Source organism: Bufo bufo, chromosome 6 (genome assembly GCF_905171765.1).
Source record: "Bufo bufo chromosome 6, aBufBuf1.1, whole genome shotgun sequence".
NCBI lineage: Eukaryota > Metazoa > Chordata > Amphibia > Anura > Bufonidae > Bufo > Bufo bufo.
Genome location: NC_053394.1, coordinates 205,217,386 through 205,239,255, shown reverse-complemented (window position 1 = coordinate 205,239,255; position 21,870 = coordinate 205,217,386). Strand labels below are relative to the sequence as shown.

At 42.9% G+C, this 21,870-nt stretch overlaps 1 protein-coding gene across 2 annotated transcripts in view; it reads right to left on the bottom strand.

Moving 5' to 3' along the window:
- The window catches only part of ADK (adenosine kinase), a 448,015-nt gene that overhangs the window by 53,067 nt on the left and 373,078 nt on the right, over positions 1-21,870 (bottom strand). For both annotated transcript variants that reach the window (XM_040434741.1, XM_040434742.1), the window contains exons 7-9: positions 9,236-9,406; positions 4,298-4,333; positions 221-335 (exon numbers count right to left, since the gene is read on the bottom strand). In XM_040434741.1, the coding sequence (XP_040290675.1) occupies positions 221-335; positions 4,298-4,333; positions 9,236-9,406 (322 nt within the window). The remainder of the gene's footprint in view (positions 1-220; positions 336-4,297; positions 4,334-9,235; positions 9,407-21,870) is intronic.

Here is a 21,870-nt window from a genome sequence, read left to right as displayed (position 1 = left end):
AGTTAAAAAAAAATGCTCATGTACACAGACCCTTTGAAATGAGTGAGTCAGGATTCATTGCGGGTGCAATGCGTTCACATCATGCATTGCATCCGCACGGAAAACTCGCTTGTGTCAAAGGGGCCTTAAACTTTCTGCCAGTACATATCAGGAAATGTGAATTTAATTAGCATTATTCAAACTTCTATGGTCATCTTATCTCATATGGGAAGGAACATACCTGTTGCCATGATTGTGTCCTCATGTCCTTGGGTAAACACAACAATCCGAGGCCTTTTCATGTTAACTTTTGGCAATGCCAGAACCTTTCTGGCAATCTCCTTGATATCGTCAGTCTGAAAATTTGAGGATATTTATTAGAAATAAATAAAAGGGTTGGGGTTGTATACTTAATAGGCAGCTTTAGGGACAGACTGGCCATAAACCCTACAGGGAAATTTAATGGTGCGCTGATGCCAATGGGGACGCCCATGCCCTCCTCGTGGCCGCTGGTCAGGTACATAGCAATCGGATACTCTCAGCATTAACTAATGCTAGCAGCATCAGGTACTTATGAACCTGTCTGGCAGAAGAAAGTGTCCTCCTGCATTCAACTGTATTGCGTTTCTCTGGAGGGTGATAAGAGTTTAATGCTGCAGCGGGGCAAGCAATATTTTGTGCTGCACTATAGCTGGACCCTCCTACTTATATTGGCCCTGCCTTCCATCAATTTGGACACGCCTACAAGAGGTCACTTTTAGTTTTCTTTTCCAGGGCCACTTTAAGTTCGCAGTCCATCCCTCAGCTGCTTGAAAATGCACTAGAACAGCAACCTCCAGCACTCCAGCTGTCAAAACTACGACTCCCAGCATGCACACTTACTTGGCTGTTTTCAAAACTCCAACAGAAGTGAATTGAGCATTTTGGGAGTTGTAGTTTCACCATAGCTGGAGTGCAAGAGGTTGCTGACCCGTGCGCTAGAAGGTAAATATGAGCAAATATTCTAAATTTAACATTTAAAGCAAGAGAGCATATCAGAACAACCATTAAAGAGGACCTGTCACCACAAAATGCAGTGCAATGTGGAAGCGCCATGTTATAGAGCAGGAAAAGCTGGAAGGACTGATATTTTTGTGGGAAAAGATTCATTAAAACAGGGGCGGACTGGAAAATGAAATTATATTAATTATTGGACCCACCGGGAAATTTATTTTCCCACCTTCTGTGAAGAGCCATCGGTACAGGGAGGAGACGTTATCAGTGATTGATAGCATTGTGTGTATAACTGTGCATCCAGCGATAGTCAGTCACTGATCCCACAAAGCTATATATTAATCTGAACTATGACATGGTGCTTTCAGATTGAACCGCATTTTGTGGAGATAGGCCCTCTTTAAATTGAAGGCAAATCTAAAAGGTAACCATAGCCCTTAGTCTAAGATTGATGAAAAAGAATGATTTCAACCAAATGATAGTTTGTTGGGTAAAATTTAACAATTGTTTTAGCCAACTGATCACAGACCATGAAAAGTCAGGTGTGTTTGAGACTTTCATCTGAAAGACTAAAGCCCTTTCTTTCAAAGAAAGGAATATATAGATATATTATTTTATTGGGTATCACAAAAAATGTAAACACCTGTAAAGGACATCTTATACTATTATCAATGGAAAAGTATAGTGTCAGTGAAAACCATTTCACAAATATATTGCATAATACATATACACTCCATTTATAATACATTATACTAAAAGAACCGAGGAGTTTAAACAGAATATGGTTTAGTAGTAGGGAAAAAGAAATAGAGATAAATATCCCATTAACTACATATTAAAAAGAAAATACAGAAAGGGTGGAATCTAGTTCACACATTATTTAAATCAGAATATCTGATAATACATGTATTGGAAGATGGTTTACAGGGTCTACCAAGTATTTGCACCAAAATTAAAAGGGACAATAAATCCTGAAAAAACAAACAAAAAACATACACACATTTGACCCTTTCCTAAAACCTCCCCATGCTGTGTAGGTCACTTGGGGCACTGTGGATGTCGTTGGATGGCACATGGGGACACTTTGGGTGTCACTATTATGTGGGAACTGTGAGTTATTGCGCTCATGCAAACGATAATCAGCCCAGGAATCATGGTCCATGTGTCAGCCACATTTTCCAGGCGACTACGGATTTCCTCCCGGACTAACTATGATAGTAATGTATGATACAACCAGTCTATATCTGACCACGGGGTGATTGTCGTGTACTCACCTCCTCGATCAGATAGAGACTAGCTGCATCATACATTACGGTGATCGGGTCAGAAGAGAGCACCACGTTTCCCGAGCTGATCATGGTCGTATCAGATGGTGTATCATACATAAGCCAAGATGAACCCTTCAGCAGGCAGGACCAAAAAAAATATAGGATTAGGACTCATGAACACGACTATCCATTTTGTGGTCTGCAGGTCTCAAATCCACTAAATAAGTATATTGTCTGTGTGTGATCTGCATTGTTTTGCAGTCCCATTGGGTTCTATGGGTTCGAGGTCTGGATCTTGAGGATAAGAATAGGACATGTTCTATCTATTGCAGAACTGACATACAGATGTGGAAAGCACACTCCATGTGTTTTCCACATCAGCGTGTCAGTTCCGTAAAAGATAGAGCATGTCCTATTCTGGTCCTCAAAATGCAGACCTCGAAACCAAATAACTCAGACTGCAAAAAAATGTGTATCGCACATGGACGGTATACTTATTTAGTGGATCCGTGAATTGCAGACGGCAAAACGAACACGGTCGTATGCACAAGGGTTTAGATACACAGCTCAGCAGGCAGTATCATACGATATAGGATTAGATACATAGCTCGGCAGTCAGTATCATACAGGATAGGATTAGATACACAGCTCAGGAGGCTGTATCATACAAGATGGGATTAGATCTACATTTCAGTATGCAGTATCGCACACAACAGGATATGTATCAGGCACACATACAGGAAAGGATTAGATACAGATGTGATTGGATGTGCTTGCCAATTCAAGCTGTTTATTGCACTCTGGAGATGGTGAGGAAGAGCCTGTGGACCGTCAGTGATAGGATTTAGAAACGGACTAAGAAACAGACTAGAAGGTTTTACTATGGGTGTAGTAAGATGGCCACGGGAGAAGCTTCTGCAGACTGAGGAGTCACAGGCTAGACATACACCCCCCTCTTCCCCACTGATCAGTCTGTAGTGCAGTCAGGCTTTTTATTTATATATTTTTTAATCAATCTGGCAAATATGCAGAGAATCAGCCGGACAAAAAACGCTGCCCATGGGCGGACTGGGAAATTAAAGTGACCCTGGAAAAAAAAAAAAAAAAAGTGGCCCCCATGTTGTAGGCAGGTCCAAACTGACAGTATAAAGGACAATACAAGTAGGTAGGGACAACACAAGTAGGCGGGGCCTGCAATACGATGGTGCAGCACAAAATAACGCCCCAGCAGAACCAAATAGCACAGTACTGCACAATAAACTGCCTTAGCGGAAGTAAATGCCACAGAGCAGCTGCCTTACACGTGTGGCATCAGAGGCAGAGCTTTCTAAGAGCTCATTTGCATTCCTTCTTCCCAGGATTCCAGTGGAGCATGTATGGTCTATAAGCATCCTCATGCCAATTAAGGCGCTCTCCATAAGGAGTGATAGTATACAAGTCCTAACTTAGGCCTCTCACCCAGTTATTTATTTGAAAGCTCTATTAATTCCATGGCGCTTTACATCAAGAGGGGGTTACAAATACATACTATAAAATACAATAAAAAATATTAACAGACTAGTACAGAGTGGGAGAGAACCTGCCTACAATCTACAGGGGAAGGGGGAATTAAGCCAGTACTCTCTGCTCTGCACTGATAAGCCAGCTATCTGCAGATGAGGTGCTGGCTTATTTAATATCAGAGTCATGCCTTAAGGCCTATTTAAAAGGTCAAACATTGACTTGAAGGATAGCTACCTTAGATGAGGTCGCATCAGACGCAGAGCTTGCTAAACAGCTCATTTGCATACTCTTTTCTCAGAATGTATGGCGTATAAGCCTCCTCACACAATTGAGGTGCTCCGCAGTTGGTAAGCTCCTGGAGTAGGTCTGGTACTCCAATTGACTCTCCACCCATCACTCTTCCCTAGTGAGGCTGCTGGTCAGACAGTGTGTGAAGCAATCCTCTCTGACATGCTAACAGTACACACGTGAACAAAACAATGGATGGAGATGTGCTTCTAATCTGTTATACCTCAGTATTCAGACAGGCGGAAAGTCTGTCATACTTAACTCACCTCAAATCCTTGCTCTTTGGCAAAAGCAGCAGCTTCCTGCAATGATAAGCAATATTGTTAACTCACAAGTTCAATGTCTAATGCATAACAGACACACACTGGTTAATTTAAAAGGAATGTATTAACAGAAAGTGACAGTTTTTAAAGGGGTTATCCAGCTATATGTTTTTCATCTCATCTTGCCTAAAGTGGTGAGTTGATAATTTTTTGGTCCTCACTGGGCGAGCAATGCGCTCCAAGTACAATTCTGTAGCAGACACTTCCGGAACCACATGCTGTACATTGGGCATGTGATCCTAGTCCAGTTACAACCCACAATGCTCGCGGATTGTATGTGCGCACTCAGACTTTTGCGCACTGCCCGATTTTCACAGTACTTGGCTTCAGAGGCTCACTCTTGGGAGTAGACACAAGTGAGCCTCCGAAGCCAGGCTCATGGAAGGTTGGCTCACTGTGCAGACGCTGAAACAGAACAGCGCTAGCTTGTGATCTCAGACGCATCGCTTCTGAACAAAAAAAAACTAACAAACCACTAAGCCTTTAATCAGTGGAAAAGAGGCAGGACGGGGGCACAGCTAGCTAGACTTGGAGCGTCAAGACTGCCACCCCTTGACTTCAAGCAGACAATTTCCATACACCTACTAGGATGAATAAATTGTTTGGCAAAGTTTTCCATTGGAGATATGATAACTATAGCTGAGAGGTACTGCGGGCAGTTAAGGAGGCATTATGGTGGTCCCTTTAATGAACAGCATAAATCTTAATTGTAAATGAAACTCTCAGATCAGACTAGGTTATAAGATAGGGCAGCACACTGGGCAATATAACTTATATGAAATTTGTTTTTTATGCCCACAAACAGGGAAGGGAGTGTTATGCATGTAAAATAAATGAGATTGTGGCGAAGGGGCCTTGAGGAGGTAGAGTTGAGCTGGCACATTGCTTATTGAGCTCAATTTTCTTATTTATTAAGGAAGTCATTTCCATTAGTGCATTATGTTCCTGAGGGACACTTTCTTTCTCTTGTTAGGTGTTTCAGAGTTATTACAGTTATTGTCAGATGATAATCAGATTTCTGTGCGGAGATGGGCTTGCTGGGTTCTTAACTTCTGACCTTACAGTGGCTGTACTTCAACATCATCACCCTGAATGGATAAAGCTATGTAATGGTCCAAAATGAAAGGGTGTATTAGACACCCAGATGCTGCTAGCGATTGCTGGGATGAAGCGTTCCCTCCCGACAATCTGCAGTTAGATAGCAGAGGACACCGCTGCTATTACATACAGCGATGTCCTCTGCAACATGGGGAGGAGCGATTGCTATGCCATCACTCATCCCCATGCAGGACAACGGTGTGCCAACAGCAAATTACTATTAGATAGATTGACCTCCTGTCAGCAAATCAGGACTGCATGATGAGTTTGCTCATTTATCGGGCAATTAGAGGCAGTATTAGACTGCAAGATGATCGATTGCGATCATCGGGCAGAAAATCTGGCAGTCTAAGATACCCTTGTCATACCAGTTTCTCATTTAATACCAAGCTTTCACTTGTGGTTGATGCTAGGAAAATTTTTGCAGAAATAACTTTACTACATTAAATAAAAGCACGTTTGCATAGTAATTTCTTTATCATACAATCCAAAATTGCAGCTCATATAGTACTGTACAAAACTTTCACACAGGTGTGGAAGAAATGCTGCAAAGAATGCTTTCAAAAATACAAAGTGAATGAACAAAAGAGAAATCTAAAATCAATATTTAGTGTCTTTGCCTTCAAAACAGTATCAATTCTTCTAGGTAAACTTGCACACAGTTTTGAAAGGAACTTGGCAGGGAGAATGTCAAACATCTTGAGCGTGTAGCTCAAAAGGACGTCACTTATCACGAGCAGGCTTGGTGGGTATATAAGGCGTGTGATGGGCTGTTTGCACACACGTTGCTGTCAGGGGTAAAAGAGGCTATTTATCAGAGCTGCAAAAAGTGATGATTATTGGCTTTAGGGTCAAGGATGGCAGCGTTTATGAAACTGCACACAAACTGTTTGTGAACTGTTCGTGTGCTGCTGTGGTGAAAGTGTATCGTGAGAGGACAAATGGCACCATTACAAAGAAGTCATGCGGAAACTGCAAAGCACCACATGTCACGGATGAGAGAGGTAAATGTCAGCTATGAAGGTGCACAAGGGTGGACCGACATGCTACAGTGAAGCTGCTCATTGTCAAAATGAACCAGGAGGCAATCAGACATGTGTCTAAAACAGTTCAGCGAACCCTACTGTGTATGGGGCTCCGAAGTGTTGCTGTTAGACCTAGAGGCTCACATTTCTATGCAATTGCCGCTCCCTCTTCACTTTAAATGACAGGACCAGGCAGTGTAAACCTCATCGCACCTGGCCCTGTCAGTGCAGGGCTCCAGATGGCGACCAAAACGGTCGCCAATGCGCCTTAAAATTTGCAGATGGCGACAAGACTTTTTAGTCTTGTCGCCATTTGCGACTGTACCGCCGCGATCCTGCGCAGCCTACGTTCTCTTCACTAGCACACTGCACAGTGGAGAAGGAAGGAGTCCCTCCCTCTCCACTATGACGCGGCTGCCACTACCACCAATGGGGATATAGCAGGGAGGAGGAGGGGAGGAGCTGTCGCCACTGCGCCACCAATGAATGTAAAACATAAGTATAGGCAACGGTATCACAGACCCGGCCTCAATAACAGGGCATGCGATCCGCGGCCATTAACCCCTCAGGTGCCACAGATCGCATACCCTGTTATTGAGGCCGGGTGCCGGGTCTGTGATACCGCTGCAGACAATTGTATGAAGGAGTTAGAGGACCTTTCGTGGGTCCAAAGAATATGAACTTATCAGCAGGCTGCATAGAGCGGCGCCCAGGGATCTAAGTACACTTACTATTATTCCTGGGCGCCGCTCCGTTCGTCCGCTGTGGCCCCCGGTATTTTCAGCATTCAGAGGAAGGAGGAGGAGGAGGAGACTCCAGTGTCTCTCCTTCTCCCTGACAGCAGCGCTGTCCAATCAGAGCGCAGAGCTCAGAGCCAGGGAGAAAAAAACCTCCCTGGCTCTGAGCTCTGCGCTGTGATTGGACAGCGCTGCTGTCAGGGAGAAGGAGAGACACTGGCGTCTCCTCCTCCTTCCTCTGAATGCTGAAAATACCGGGGGCCACAGCGGGCGAACGGAGCGGCGCCCAGGAATAATAGTAAGTGCATTTAGATTCCTGGGCGCCGCTCTATGCAGCCTGCTGATAAGTACATATTCTTTGGACCCATGAAAGGTCCTCTTTAAACATTCATTGGTGGTGCAGTGCGCTCTCCCAAAGCCTCTCTCCCCCCCCCCCCCCATTATCACTGGCCACAAGTCGTCGTGTCCCCCCCCCATTGTTATATGGTGGCCACAGGGTCCCATCCCGTTCATTGGTGGCAGTGGCAGATTACACTGCTGGGGCTCAGATCGTTACCATGGCAGCCATGACACTATTAAAGCCCTGGCTGCCATGGTCAGCTCCCTGCTGCTGTGAGCACAGAGCAGCAGGGAGATGTGTGAGATCCTATTCACCCTGATAGAGCTCTATCAGGGTGAATAGGATAAGGGATGAAAAGATCCAGGTTCTAGTCCCTAAGGGAAGAAATGGTTATTAAATAAAAAGTAAAAAAAAAACACCAAAATACTAAAAGTTTAAATGGCCCCCTTCCCAGTTTTACATATAAAATTTACAAACAATAAAGAATAAACATATTACATATCGCCACGTCCCAAAAAGTGTGAGCTATTAAAATATAAAAAAATATTTCCTCTCGGTGAAGGCCGTAACAGAAAAAAACCCTCAAAACCACGCAATTCACCATTTTTAGTCACCTTGTCCCCCAGAAAATGTCCCTGGATGTGAGAGGTATGTGGTGCTGTTTTTTCCTATATGTAGTGCTGGCTCACTACTGTCACCTGCGTCTCATCTTCTCAAAGTCCTTTTTTAAAAATTATATGCATTTTAAATTTGGCGACTAAAAAATTTAATTTGGCTCCTAAATTTTTTAGTTTAGGAGCCAATGGCTCCTGGTCATTTTTTTTTTGTCTGGAGCACTGCAGTGGAAGTTGCAGCGAAAGCAAAGCCTCTAGGTGTAACACGCCCCCCCCCCATTGCTCTTAGACGCTCATTTTCATATATTAAACATTTTTCTCAGCAATGCGGTCACATATGAACATGGGACCAACACAGATGCCTTCAGCTGCCAAACGCACATGCAACAGGCCTGCCAGTTTCATAAGTACAAATCTGAAGACAGATGCCTTTAAATAGAGCCCATTATAACAGAATTTAGATGTACAATGCATACTAGTATTATTTATATAGTATTATATCGACAATATTTTTTTATTAATTTTGTGAAATGGATGAAAGGTGAGCCCTCAGCATCAATTCTTCTAGTGAGCCCAATGTACCCCAGTCTGAAGCGGACTGTGGACATTTAATGTGCCTGCTTGAAATGCAGGCTCAACATTATTACTCCATTACTCAACATTATTATTCAGAGGCTTTATGTGTGGGACAGCAATAAGCAACACCACAAAGTTTGTCTTTGAAATTAAATCAATTATATACTGTTTAGAGGATTGTTGTCATCACATACTGTTAAGGCATATTGCTAATATAACATTTGTCGGAGTCCTTGTCGGAGTCCAACCTCTGTGCGCTCCACTAACTTAGACAATGAAGTCCCACTGGCATTTATCCTGCCCAACAGAGCTTCTGCATGGTATAGCAACAAGGAAATTCAACTGAACAGGGATGTGTTGCAGTTTCCAGCACATTGGGTGGCAGAGAGAGTTGCTGTGCAGGAAAACACTTACTATGATGGGACAATCCAATGAACATTCATTCTTTTTACTATCTCTTAGTCACCAAAGCAGTAAAAAATGTCCCTTACCGTTTCATTTCCAAAAAGAATGTCCACATAAGGCATGACTTTCATGAGAGGCTCCTTGAAGAACTGACTAATGAAGGGGGCAGACAGGTTCATGCAAAAGATCTTGTTGTTTTCTGAGGCATGGTTGGCCACTTTGAGGATAGATTCCGGGGAAACAGTAAGGAAAAAACCCTGCAAAAAAAAAAAATATATTAACAAGTGCTTGGTTCTACAACTGTCCTACAAAATACAGATATATGCGCACATTCCTTTTTGGATTCATGTGAAATCTACAGGTTTTCCAGAAACATGGTATTTACAAACTATGGACAATACAATACTAACTCCACTTCAATAAAGGGGTTGTCCGATTACAACAAATTATCCCTTATCCATAGAATAGGCGATAAGTATCTGATCTGTGGAGATCTAACTGTATGGGCCCCTCCGCCTATAATAAGAAAGGGGGCCTGTGTGCCAACCATTTGAATGGGGCTGCCAGAGAACTGAGCACTTGTACTCTAATATCTCCGGCAGTCACACAGAATTGAACAGAATGGCGGACACATGTCTGTTGCTTTATTTATACAGTATGAGGCACCACTGACCCCCTTTCTCATGATCGGGCGGGGTCAGCAGCTGTAGGACCCTCCAGAATCCTATGGATAGGGAATAAGTGTCTAATCAGCAGGGGTTTAAACACTGGGCCACCCAGTGTTCCCACATTTCAATGGAGTGGTAGTGCAATCAATCAATGCAACTCAATGCGACTGCCGGAGATAGCAGAGCACTTTTACTCGCTTGTGATTGAGAGACAACTCACGAACATCAATTAGTTACTTAACAGACTGAGCAAAAATTAAAGGGCATTGCAAGCTTGGCTGTTTCTATGACTCTTAAAGAAGCAAATAAGACTTGCACATGTGCAGCTACCTCTTTCATCAGCCACCAAACCAAGTGTGACACATTAATACACATAAGCTAGGCTAATCTGTCAATATGGTTTTTGGGGTGGTAATGTGTTCAAACACCAGATTGGGTACATATACGTGTGTATATCATAGTATACTATACATATACGTGTGTATATCATAGTAGACTATACATATACGTGTGTATATCATAGTAGACTATACATATACGTGTGTATATCATAGTAGACTATACATATACGTGTGTATATCATAGTAGACTATACATATACGTGTGTATATCATAGTAGACTATACATATACGTGTGTATATCATAGTAGACTATACATATACGTGTGTATATCATAGTATACTATACATATACGTGTGTATATCATAGTATACTATACATATACGTGTGTATATAATAGTATACTATACATATACGTGTGTATATAATAGTATACTATACATATACGTGTGTATATAATAGTATACTATACATATACGTGTGTATATAATAGTATAATATACACATACATACATATACATACACATACACTGCTCAAAAAAAAAATAAAGGGAACACTTAAACACAATGTTACTCCAAGTCTATCACACTTCTGTGAAATCAAACTTTCCACTTATGAAGCAACACTGAGTGACAATCAATTTCACATGCTGTTGTGCAAATGGGATAGACAACAGGTGGAAATTATAGGCAATTAGCAAGACACCCCCAATAAAGGAGTGGTTCTGCAGGTGGTGACCACAGACCACTTCTCAGTTCCTATGCTTCCTGGCTGATGTTTTGGTCATTTTTGAATGCTGGCGGTGCTTTCACTCTAGTGGTAGCATGAGACGGAGTCTACAACCCACACAAGTGGCTCAGGTAGTGCAGCTTATCCAGGATGGCACATCAATGCGAGCTGTGGCAAGAAGGTTTGCTGTGTCTGTCAGCGTAGTGTCCAGAGCATGGAGGCACTACCAGGAGACAGGCCAGTACATCAGGAGACGTGGAGGAGGCCGTAGGAGGGCAACAACCCAGCAGCAGGACCGCTACCTCCGCCTTTGGAGGAACAGGAGGAGCATTGCCAGAGCCCTGCAAAATGACCTCCAGCAGGCCACAAATGTGCATGTGTCTGCTCAAACGGTCAGAAACAGACTCCATGAGGGTGATATGAGGGCCCGATGTCCACAGGTGGGGGTCGTGCTTACAGCCCAACACCGTGCAGGACGTTTGGCATTTGCCAGAGAACACCAAGATTGGCAAATTCGCCACTGGTGCCCTGTGCTCTTCACAGATGAAAGCAGGTTCACACTGAGCACATGTGACAGACGTGACAGTCTTGAGACGCCATGGAGAACGTTCTGCTGCCTGCAACATCCTCCAGCATGACCGGTTTGGCATTGGGTCAGAAATGGTGTGGGGTGGCATTTCTTTGGAGGGCCGCACAGCCCTCCATATGCTCGCCAGAGGTAGCCTGACTGCCATTAGGTACCGAGATGAGATCCTCAGACCCCTTGTGAGACCATATGCTGGTGCGGTTGGCCCTGGGTTCCTCCTAATGCAAGACAATGCTAGACCTCATGTGGCTGGAGTGTGTCAGCAGTTCCTGCAAGACGAAGGCATTGATGCTATGGACTGGCCCGCTCGTTCCCCAGACCTGAATCCAATTGAGCACATCTGGGACATCATGTCTCGCTCTATCCACCAACAGACCGTCCAGGACCACAGACCGTTGCACCATAGACTGTCCAGGAGTTGGCAGATGCTTTAGTCTGCCACCTCATCAGGAGCATGCACAGGCGTTGTAGGGAGGTCATACAGGCACGTGGAGGCTACACACACTACCGAGCCTCATTTTGACGTGTTTTAAGGACATTACATCAAACTTGGATCAGCCTGTAGTGTGTTTTTCCACTTTAATTTTGAGTGTGACTCCAAATCCAGACCTCCATGGGTGATTTTGTTGTCAGCACATTCAACTATGTAAAGAACAAAGTATTTCAGAAAAATATTTAATTAATTCAGATCTAGGATGTGTTATTTTTGTGTTCCCTTTATTTTTTTGAGCAATATATTATATATATATATATATATATATATATATATATATATATACATATACATATACACACACACACTGCTCAAAAAAAATAAAGGGAACACAAAAATAACATCCTGGATATGAGTTAAATATTCTTCTGAAATACTTTGTTCTTTACATAGTTGAATGTGCTGACAACAAAATCACACAAAAATAAAAAAATGGAAATAAAATTTTTCAACCCATGAGGTCTGGATTTGGAGTCACACTCAAAATTAAAGTGGAAAAACACTCTACAGGCCGATCCAACTTTGATGTAATGTCCTTAAAACAAGTCAAAATGAGGCTCAGTAGTGTGTGTGGCCTCCACGTGCCTGTATGACCTCTCTACAACGCCTGTGCATGCTCCTAATGAGGTGGCGGACGGTCTCCTGAGGGATCTCCTCTCAGACCTGGACTAAAGCATCTGCCAACTCCTGGACAGTCTGTGGTGCAACGTGGTCCAACGTTGGTGGATAGAGCGAGACATGATGTCCCAGATGTGCTCAATTGGATTCAGCACATGATGTCTTGCATTAGGAAGAACCCAGGGCCAACCGCACCAGCATATGGTCTCACAAGGGGTCTGAGGATCTCATCTCGGTACCTAATGGCAGTCAGGCTACCTCTGGCGGGCACATGGAGGGCTGTGCGGCCCTCCAAAGAAATGCCACCCCCCCCCCCCATTACGGACCCAATGCCAAACCGGTCATGCTGGAGGATGTTGCAGGCAGCAGAACGTTCTCCACGGCGTCTCCAGACTCTGTCACGTCTGTCACATGTGCTCAGTGTGAACCTGCTTTCATCTGTGAAGAGCACAGGGCGCCAGTGGCGAATTTGCCAATCTTGGTGTTCTCTGGCAAATGCCAAACGTCCTGCACGGTGTTGGGCTGTAAGCACAACCCCCCACCTGTGGACGTCGGGCCCTCATATCACCCTCATGGAGTCTGTTTCTGACCGTTTGAGCAGACACATGCACATTTGTGGCCCGCTGGAGGTCATTTTGCAGGGTTCTGGCAGTGCTCCTTCTTGCACAAAGGCGGAGGTAGCGGTCCTGCTGCTGGGTTGTTGCCCTCCTACGGCCTCCTCCACGTCTCCTGATGTACTGGCCTGTCTCCTGGTAGTGCCTCCATGCTCTGGACACTACGCTGACAGACACAGCAAACCTTCTTGCCACAGCTCGCATTGATGTGCCATCCTGGATAAGCTGCACTACCTGAGCCACTTGTGTGGGTTGTAGACTCCGTCTCATGCTACCACTAGAGTGAAAGCACCGCCAGCATTTAAAAGTGACCAAAACATCTGCCAGGAAGCATAGGCACTGAGAAGTGGTCTGTGGTCACCACCTGCAGAACCACTCCTTTATTGGGGGTGTCTTGCTAATTGCCTATAATTTCCACCTGTTGTCTATCCCATTTGCACAACAGCATGTGAAATTGATTGTCACTCAGTGTTGCTTCCTAAGTGGACAGTTTGATTTCACAGAAGTGTGATAGACTTGGAGTTACATTGTGTTGTTTAAGTGTTCCCTTTATTTTTTTGAGCAGTGTATACAGAGATATATATCAGTAAATATCTATATCTCTATCCATCCATCTATCTCCATCTCTCTCTATCTTGCAAGTGTGTGGAGAGAGAGAGAGAGAGGGAGAGAGAGAAAGTATGTGAACCCTTTGGAACAATATGGATTTCTGCACAAATTGGTCATAAAATCTTCATCTAAGTCACAACAATAGACAATCACAGTCTAGTTAAACTAATAACACACAAAGAATTAAATGTTACCATGTTTTTATTGAATACACCATGTAAACATTCACAGTGCAGGTGGAAAAAGTACATGAACCCCTAGACTAGTGACATCTTCAAGAGCTAATTGGAGTGAGGTGTCAGCCAACTGGAGTCCAATCAATGAGATGAGATTGGAGGTGTTGGTTACAGCTGCCCTATAAAAAAAAAAAACACACACACCAGTTCTGGGTTTGCTTTTAACAAGAAACATTGCCTGATGTGAATGATGCCACGCACAAAAGAGCTCTCAGAAGACCTATGATTAAGAATTGTTGACTTGCATAAAGCTGTAAAGGATTATAAAAGTATCTCCAAAAGCCTTGCTGTTCATCAGTCCACGGTAAGACAAATTGTCTATAAATGGAGAAAGTTCAGCACTGCTTCTATTCTCCCTAGTAGTGGCCGTCCTGTAAAGATGACTGCAAGAGCACAGCGCAGACTGCTGAATGAGGTGAAGAAGACTCCTAGAGTGTCAGCTAAAGACTTACAAAACTCTCTGGCATATGCTAACATCCCTGTTAGCGAATCTACGATACGTAAAACACTAAACAAGAATGGATTTCATTGGAGAATACCACAGAGGAAGCCACTGCTGTCCAAAAAAAACCTATTGCTGCACGTCTACAGTTTGCAAAAGAAGTTTTCACAAGAGCACCTGGATGTTCCACAGCAGTACTGGCAAAATATTCTATGGACAGATAAAACCAAAGTTGCGTTGTTTGGAAGAAACACACAACACTATGTGTGGAGAAAAAGAGGCACAGCACACCAACATCGAAACCTCATCCCAACTGTGAAGTATGGTGGTGGGGGCATCATGGTTTGGGGCTGCTTTGCTGCGTCAGGGCCTGGATGGATTGCTATTATCGAAAGAAAAATGAATTCCCAAGTTTATCAAGACATTTTGCAGGAGAACTTAAGGCCATCTGTCCACCAGCTGAAGCTCAACAGAAAATGGGTGTTGCAACAGGACAACGACCCAAAGCATAGAAGTAAATCAACAACAGAATGGCTTAAATAGAAGAAAATATGCCTTCTGGAGTGGCCCATTCAGAGTCCAGACCTCAACCCGATTGAGATGCTGTGGCATGACCTCAAGAAAGTGATTCACACCAGACATCCCAAAAATATCGCTGAACTGAAACAGTTCTGTAAAAAGGAATGGTCAAGAATTACTCCCGACTGTTGTGCACGTCTGATCTGCAACTACAGGAAACGTTTGGTTGAAGTTATTGCTGCCAAAAGGAGGTTCAACCAGTTATTAAATCCAAGGGTTCACATACTTTTTCCACCTGCACTGTGAATGTTTACCTAGTGTGTTCAATAAAAACATGGTAACATTTAATTATTTGTGTTATTAGTTTAAGCAGACTGTGATTTTGTATTGTTGTGACTTAGATGAAGATCAGATCACATTTTATGACCAATTTGTGCAGAAAACCATATCATTTCAAAGGATTCACATACTTTTTCTTGCAACTGCTTGAGAAAGATCCCAGGAGGTGGATCGAAACGTCGCGGTCTGGTGAATAAAGTCTGAATTTATTTTACACCTTGGATGTGCCGTGGAATTTTTCCTGCTAACTACTTGAAGGGGGATCGCCTTCACAGCCACTGGCACTCCACTTACACTTATATACAGCAGTGCTGCTCCAATTCTTATATTATATATATATATAAATATATAATCAGTAAATATATATCTCCATATATTTTACTGATCTATATCTCTATGTACATATATAGATATATGTATATAGAGATATAGATCAGATATATATATATATATATATATATATATATATATATATTTATTTTCCAACATGCTTAGATTATAGATAGAGAGCTATACCTAAGCTGTCCCTAAGGTATAGCTTATGTATAGCTCTATCTAATATACAAGTCTATCTAAGCTATACTTTGTTTTGTTCCTGGGGGTGGCTTTTGGTTCTGATGGCTAGTGGAATAGGGCAATGCTAATTTTATAAGGCTGCCGGCACTGGTAAGGATCGCATATGAGTCGGCCGGCAGCCAGACGTAGAGGAACAGGCACACCAGTGGATCACAAGGAGGGAGCGGGCACACCAGTCCAGTGAATCTTATTACAAGGCTGCCAGCACTGGTAAGGTTCGCGCATGCGCGATCCCTCACAGAAGCTGTGTCAGCCAGATGCAGAGGGCGGCCACACAAGGCTCTGATGTTTCGTGTACAGAGCCAGGCCACTCCCTAAGGTAGGTAAAAGCCAATAAATTTCCTGGTTCAAATAGAATTGGTATTTAAACAGTCCTCCTCATCATGCTGTTCACATTTTGACATCATGAGTCCAAGGCAAAACCTAACAATTAATCAACAGTACCTTGCCATTGCAAGGCTTCAAGCAGGATGTTCTCAAACAAAAGTGGCCACTGAGCTTAGAATGTCACAGAGTGTCATCAGCAGGTTGCAACAGACAGAGAATGGAAGAATCACAGAAAGGCACAGAAGTGAACATCCTTTGGCCACATCCAACACTGAAGACCGCTTCAATGTGAACAATGCACTGTGGAACCAGAAGATAATTTCCACACAACTCTAGGCACATTTAAGGGAGGTGAAAGACACCCAAGTGTCATGACAGACCATTCAAAACCATTTACATCAGCATAGTCTGCGTGCTAGACAACCTGCAAGGGTACCTGACCTCACCACCAGGGCACAGGAGTCATCGGCTTGCACGGGCCAGGAAGCATCTACGCTGAACGAGGGACCAATGGACCTCAGTGCTGTTCACTGATGAAAGCCGATTCATGCTGAGCTGAAATGATGGCCGCCAACGATGTTGGAGACGTCAGGGAGAGCGCTATGCACCAACTATAGACTGGCCTTTGGTGGTGGTATAACAGTGTGGGCAGGTGTCTCTAGTCAATACAGAACTGCCCTACACTTTGTGAATGGTACATTGACAAGCCCATACTACTTGAATAACATAATTAATCCAGTCATTGTGCCTCTGCATGAACAACACAGGCCTAATTTCATCTTCATGGACGACAATGCGCCAGCTCATTGAGGTCGCATTATTAGGAAACGGCTGCTGGAGACTGAAGCACCTCAAATGGAGTGGCCTGCACTTTCTCCAGACCCGAATCCTATTGAAAGCCTACAGGATCAGCTGAGTCGCTGTGTGGAGGCTCGTAACTCTGTACCTCAGAACCTCAATGACCTGAGGGCCACCCTTCAAGAAGAGTGGGATGCCATGCCTAAGCAGACAATAAGTTGACTTGTGAACAGAATGAGACGTTGTTGTCAAGCTGTAATTAATGCTCAAAGTTATTGAGACATTGACATTTTTTGTGGGGGTATAACCCACCACTGTTGGGTTTTGTTTCAATAAATAGTTTGAGATGAGGAAATAACCATTGCATGCGTCTACTTAAATGCCCTGCTTTCATGATAGAATATCACTATTTCCCCTGTTTTTTCACATATAGGACTGATTCCAACAAGATGAAAAACTATACATTAAAAAGTGTACCTAAACTTTAGAAAAATCTTATTAAAAACTATTCTAAATGACATGAAATTAAATTTAGTAATTTACTTTTTTTACGTTTTCCATAAGAATTAGCCACCCAAATTTCAGGTGTTTAACACACTTTGACATCTGTACACTCCACCACTGAGATGTCAGAGGTGTACTTGTGTATGGATTCAAGGCTGCAGTGAGCGCTGTACAAGCTGGAGTGGTGGAGAGTTATGCAGAGCTACGTGAACAGTGTAAAAATGCAAAAACATCAAATATTTTGCACAAGTGACCTTAAAAAAAAAAATTGCGTGGCTTAATAAATTCCCCTCAAAATGTTCTATGTGAGTAAGCACTGAGTTATGGTTTTGCCTCCTCTTGTCCACTTTATACATATGCTAAACTAGAGCAGACTTGTAAGGGTACTTTCACACTAGCATTAAAGTTTTCCGGTATCTAGTTCCGTCCTAGGGGCACAATACCGAAAAAAAAAAAAACTGTTTTATCCTAATGGATTCTGAATGGAAAGCAATCAGTTCAGTATGCATCAGGATGTCTTCCGTTCCTTATATGGTATTCGGCAAGAGAAAATACTGCAGCGGTATTTTCTCTGGCTAAAATTCCGGAACACTTGCCGGCATTAATTTCCATTGAAATGTATTAATTCCCTAATCTGGTACTAAGTGTTTAAGAAATTGCCACATTGACGGATCGGGTTTTTCCGGTCTGCGCATGTGCAGACCTTTAAAAATGTGAAAAAAATAATAATACCGGATTTGTTTTTCCGGATGACACCGGAGAGACGGATCGGGTATTTCAATGCCTTTGTCAGACGGATATGCATCCGGAAACAAAAGGATCTCCGGAACTGCCTGACAGATTCTTCTAATCCTAGTGTGAAAGTACCCTAAGATAAATCACTGCAACTCAGTATTATCTGCTGAACTCTAAGATTACCATACAAAATACATGTAAGGTTTCAGCCAACTATCTTATGTGTATGGAGTTTATTTACAGCAAAATGTCAGGAGAAAGGAAGACTGGGAATCCTGGATTTCAACATGCCCAATCCTTGGTTCCCACAGTGTATAAGATGCTGCCAGCCACTTCCAGCTGCAGTGTTTTCCATGATTCTACCGTTGCATTACATTGCAGCCCTCTTTCTTTAGACTGGCTTAAGTGCATAAACAAGGCGCCACACTCTAACAAATCCTACAAACTCTGCAAGAAATCGGTGCAGAGTCAAGTAATTGGCACATATTAAAAGGCAGGTTTACATGGGCCGATGGAGCAGCTGATTGTCAGGAAGGAAGCGTTTCTTCCCGACAGTCAGCTGCTCGTTCAGTGGAGGAGACCCCACATTTACATGATCGCCTCTACTGTATGAGGAAGAGGGATCGCTATTGCAATCGCTCGTCCCCATACAGAATCATTGTTTCTGGGCAGCAGATTACAGTTTGGAGTCGGACAGCACGATCTGCTGCCCAGAAATTATAGGAGTGCCTGCACGAACAACAGAATCATCAGGTGATCGGCAGCGCATTTAGATTATCAGGAATGAGCGATTATTAGTAAGTGTAAATCCACCTTAAGCCATCTGATTCTTTAAAAAGGAGCCTGACAAGTTATTTTCACCAATATCACTAACAGCATCTGCCCTCAGAAGTCTGCCAAAGTATTCCAAACATACCTGTGTGTACTTTAGGGGTCATTTACGAATACATACAAGTCAACTTTTGGTGTATATCTGTCAAAGATTCGGTAGCAAAGGGGATTTATGGCCAAATCTGCAACTTCTTCCCCATCCACGCCACGTATACCAGTTAAAGAAAAAGAGGCGTGGTGTGGGCCAGCCTCATTTATCATTTCTCCGCCTGTTTTAGGCTAGAAAATGATCTAAATCTACGCCAGCAATGGAGCTGATGCAGATTCAGTCCGGTGGTGGATGCGCCTAAAATATGTAGAGGCAGACGACAGAAACTTCGCCAAGAAATTTGATTAGTTTCAAATTAGTCACAAATTGCTATAAATCAGGTATACCAAGGCCACTCTGCCTTAGGGTATGGCCATATGGAGCGGTCCTGCAGCTGCCTTTGATTTAGCAATGAAGACTGCACTGTATAATCCTTGTTCATTATTAATAGCCACGTGGCACCTTTAAACAGGGGCAGTTGCTAGAATGGGGATTGACTGGTTAGGTGGGGGGACAATATGCATACTGTATTATTGCCGTTCTTGCCTGCAATCTCCTGCAGATTATTTGACAGTAAACTCGGAATATTAATCAGCTCTGGCATACCCACTTCTCCAACCCCAGCGCCCTCCTGCCCTTCTTCTGCCATCTGCTTTTCCTCCTTTTCCACATCATCTAATATCGATGAGAATATGTCATCAGGAACATCCAGCTCCATTTCTCTGCATTTTGCAGACTTTTCTAGGATATGGAATTACTTAACCACCTCAGCCCCCAGTGCTTAAACACCCTGAAAGACCAGGCCACTTTTTACACTTCTGACCTACACTACTTTCACCGTTTATTGCTCGGTCATGCAACTTACCACCCAAATGAATTTTACCTCCTTTTCTTCTCACTAATAGAGCTTTCATTTGGTGGTATTTCATTGCTGCTGACATTTTTACTTTTTTTGTTATTAATCGAAATTTAACGATTTTTTTGCAAAAAAATGACATTTTTCACTTTCAGTTGTAAAATTTTGCAAAAAAAACGAGATCCATATATAAATTTTGCTCTAAATTTATTGTTCTACATGTCTTTGATAAAAAAAAAATGTTTGGGTAAAAAAAAAAATGGTTTGGGTAAAAGTTATAGCGCTTACAAACTATGGTACAAAAATGTGAATTTCCGCTTTTTGAAGCAGCTCTGACTTTCTGAGCACCTGTCATGTTTCCTGAGGTTCTACAATGGCCAGACAGTACAAACACCCCACAAATGACCCCATTTCGGAAAGTACACACCCTAAGGTATTCGCTGATGGGCATAGTGAGTTCATAGAACTTTTTATTTTTTGTCACAAGTTAGTGGAAAATTATGATTTTTTTTTTTTTTTTTCCATACAAAGTCTCATATTCCACTAACTTGTGACAAAAAAATAAAAACTTCCATGAACTCACTATGCCCATCAGCGAATACCTTGGGGTCTCTTCTTTCCAAAATGGGGTCACTTGTGGGGTATTTATACTGCCCTGGCATTCTAGGGGCCCAAATGTGTGGTAAGGAGTTTGAAATCAAATTCTGTAAAAAATGACCTGTGAAATCCGAAAGGTGCTCTTTGGAATATGGGCCCCTTTGCCCACCTAGGCTGCAAAAAAGTGTCACACATCTGGTATCTCTGTATTCAGGAGAAGTTGGGGAATGTGTTTTGGGGTGTCTTTTTACATATACCTATGCTGGGTGAGAGAAATATCTTGGCAAAAGACAACTTTTCCCATTTTTTTATACAAAGTTGGCATTTGACCAAGATATTTATCTCACCCAGCATGGGTATTTGTAAAATGACACCCCAAAACACATTCCCCAACTTCTCCTGAGTACGGCGATACCAGATGTGTGACACTTTTTTGCAGCCTAGATGCGCAAAGGGGCCCAAATTCCTTTTAGGAGGGCATTTTTAGACATTTGGATACCAGACTTCTTCTCACGCTTTGGGGCCCCTAGAATGCCAGGGCAGTATAAATACCCCACATGTGACCCCATTTTGGAAAGAAGACACCCCAAGGTATTCAATGAGGGGAATGGCGAGTTCATAGAAATTTTTTGTTTTTGGCACAAGTTAGCGGAAATTGATATTTTTTATTTTTTTCTCACAAAGTCTCCCGTTCCGCTAACTTGGGACAAAAATTTCAATCTTTCATGGACTCAATATGCCCCTCACGGAATACCTGGGGGTGTCTTCTTTCCGAAATGGGGTCACATGTGGGGTATTTATACTGCCCTGGCATTCTAGGGGCCCTAAAGCGTGAGAAAAAGTCTGGAATATAAATGTCTAAAAAATTTTATGCATTTGGATTCCGTGAGGGGTATGGTGAGTTCATGTGAGATTTAATTTTTTGACACAAGTTAGTGGAATATGAGACTTTGTAAGAAAAAAAAATAATAATTCCGCTAACTTGGGCCAAAAAAATGTCTGAATGGAGCCTTACAGAGGGTGATCAATGACAGGGGGGGGTGATCAATGACAGGGGGGGGTGATCAATGACAGGGGGGGGTGATCAGAGAGTCTATATGGGGTGATCACCACAGTCATTGATCACGCCCCTGTAAGGCTCCATTCAGATGTCCGGATGTGTTTTGCGGATCCGATCCATGTATCCGTGGATCCGTAAAAATCATACGGACATCT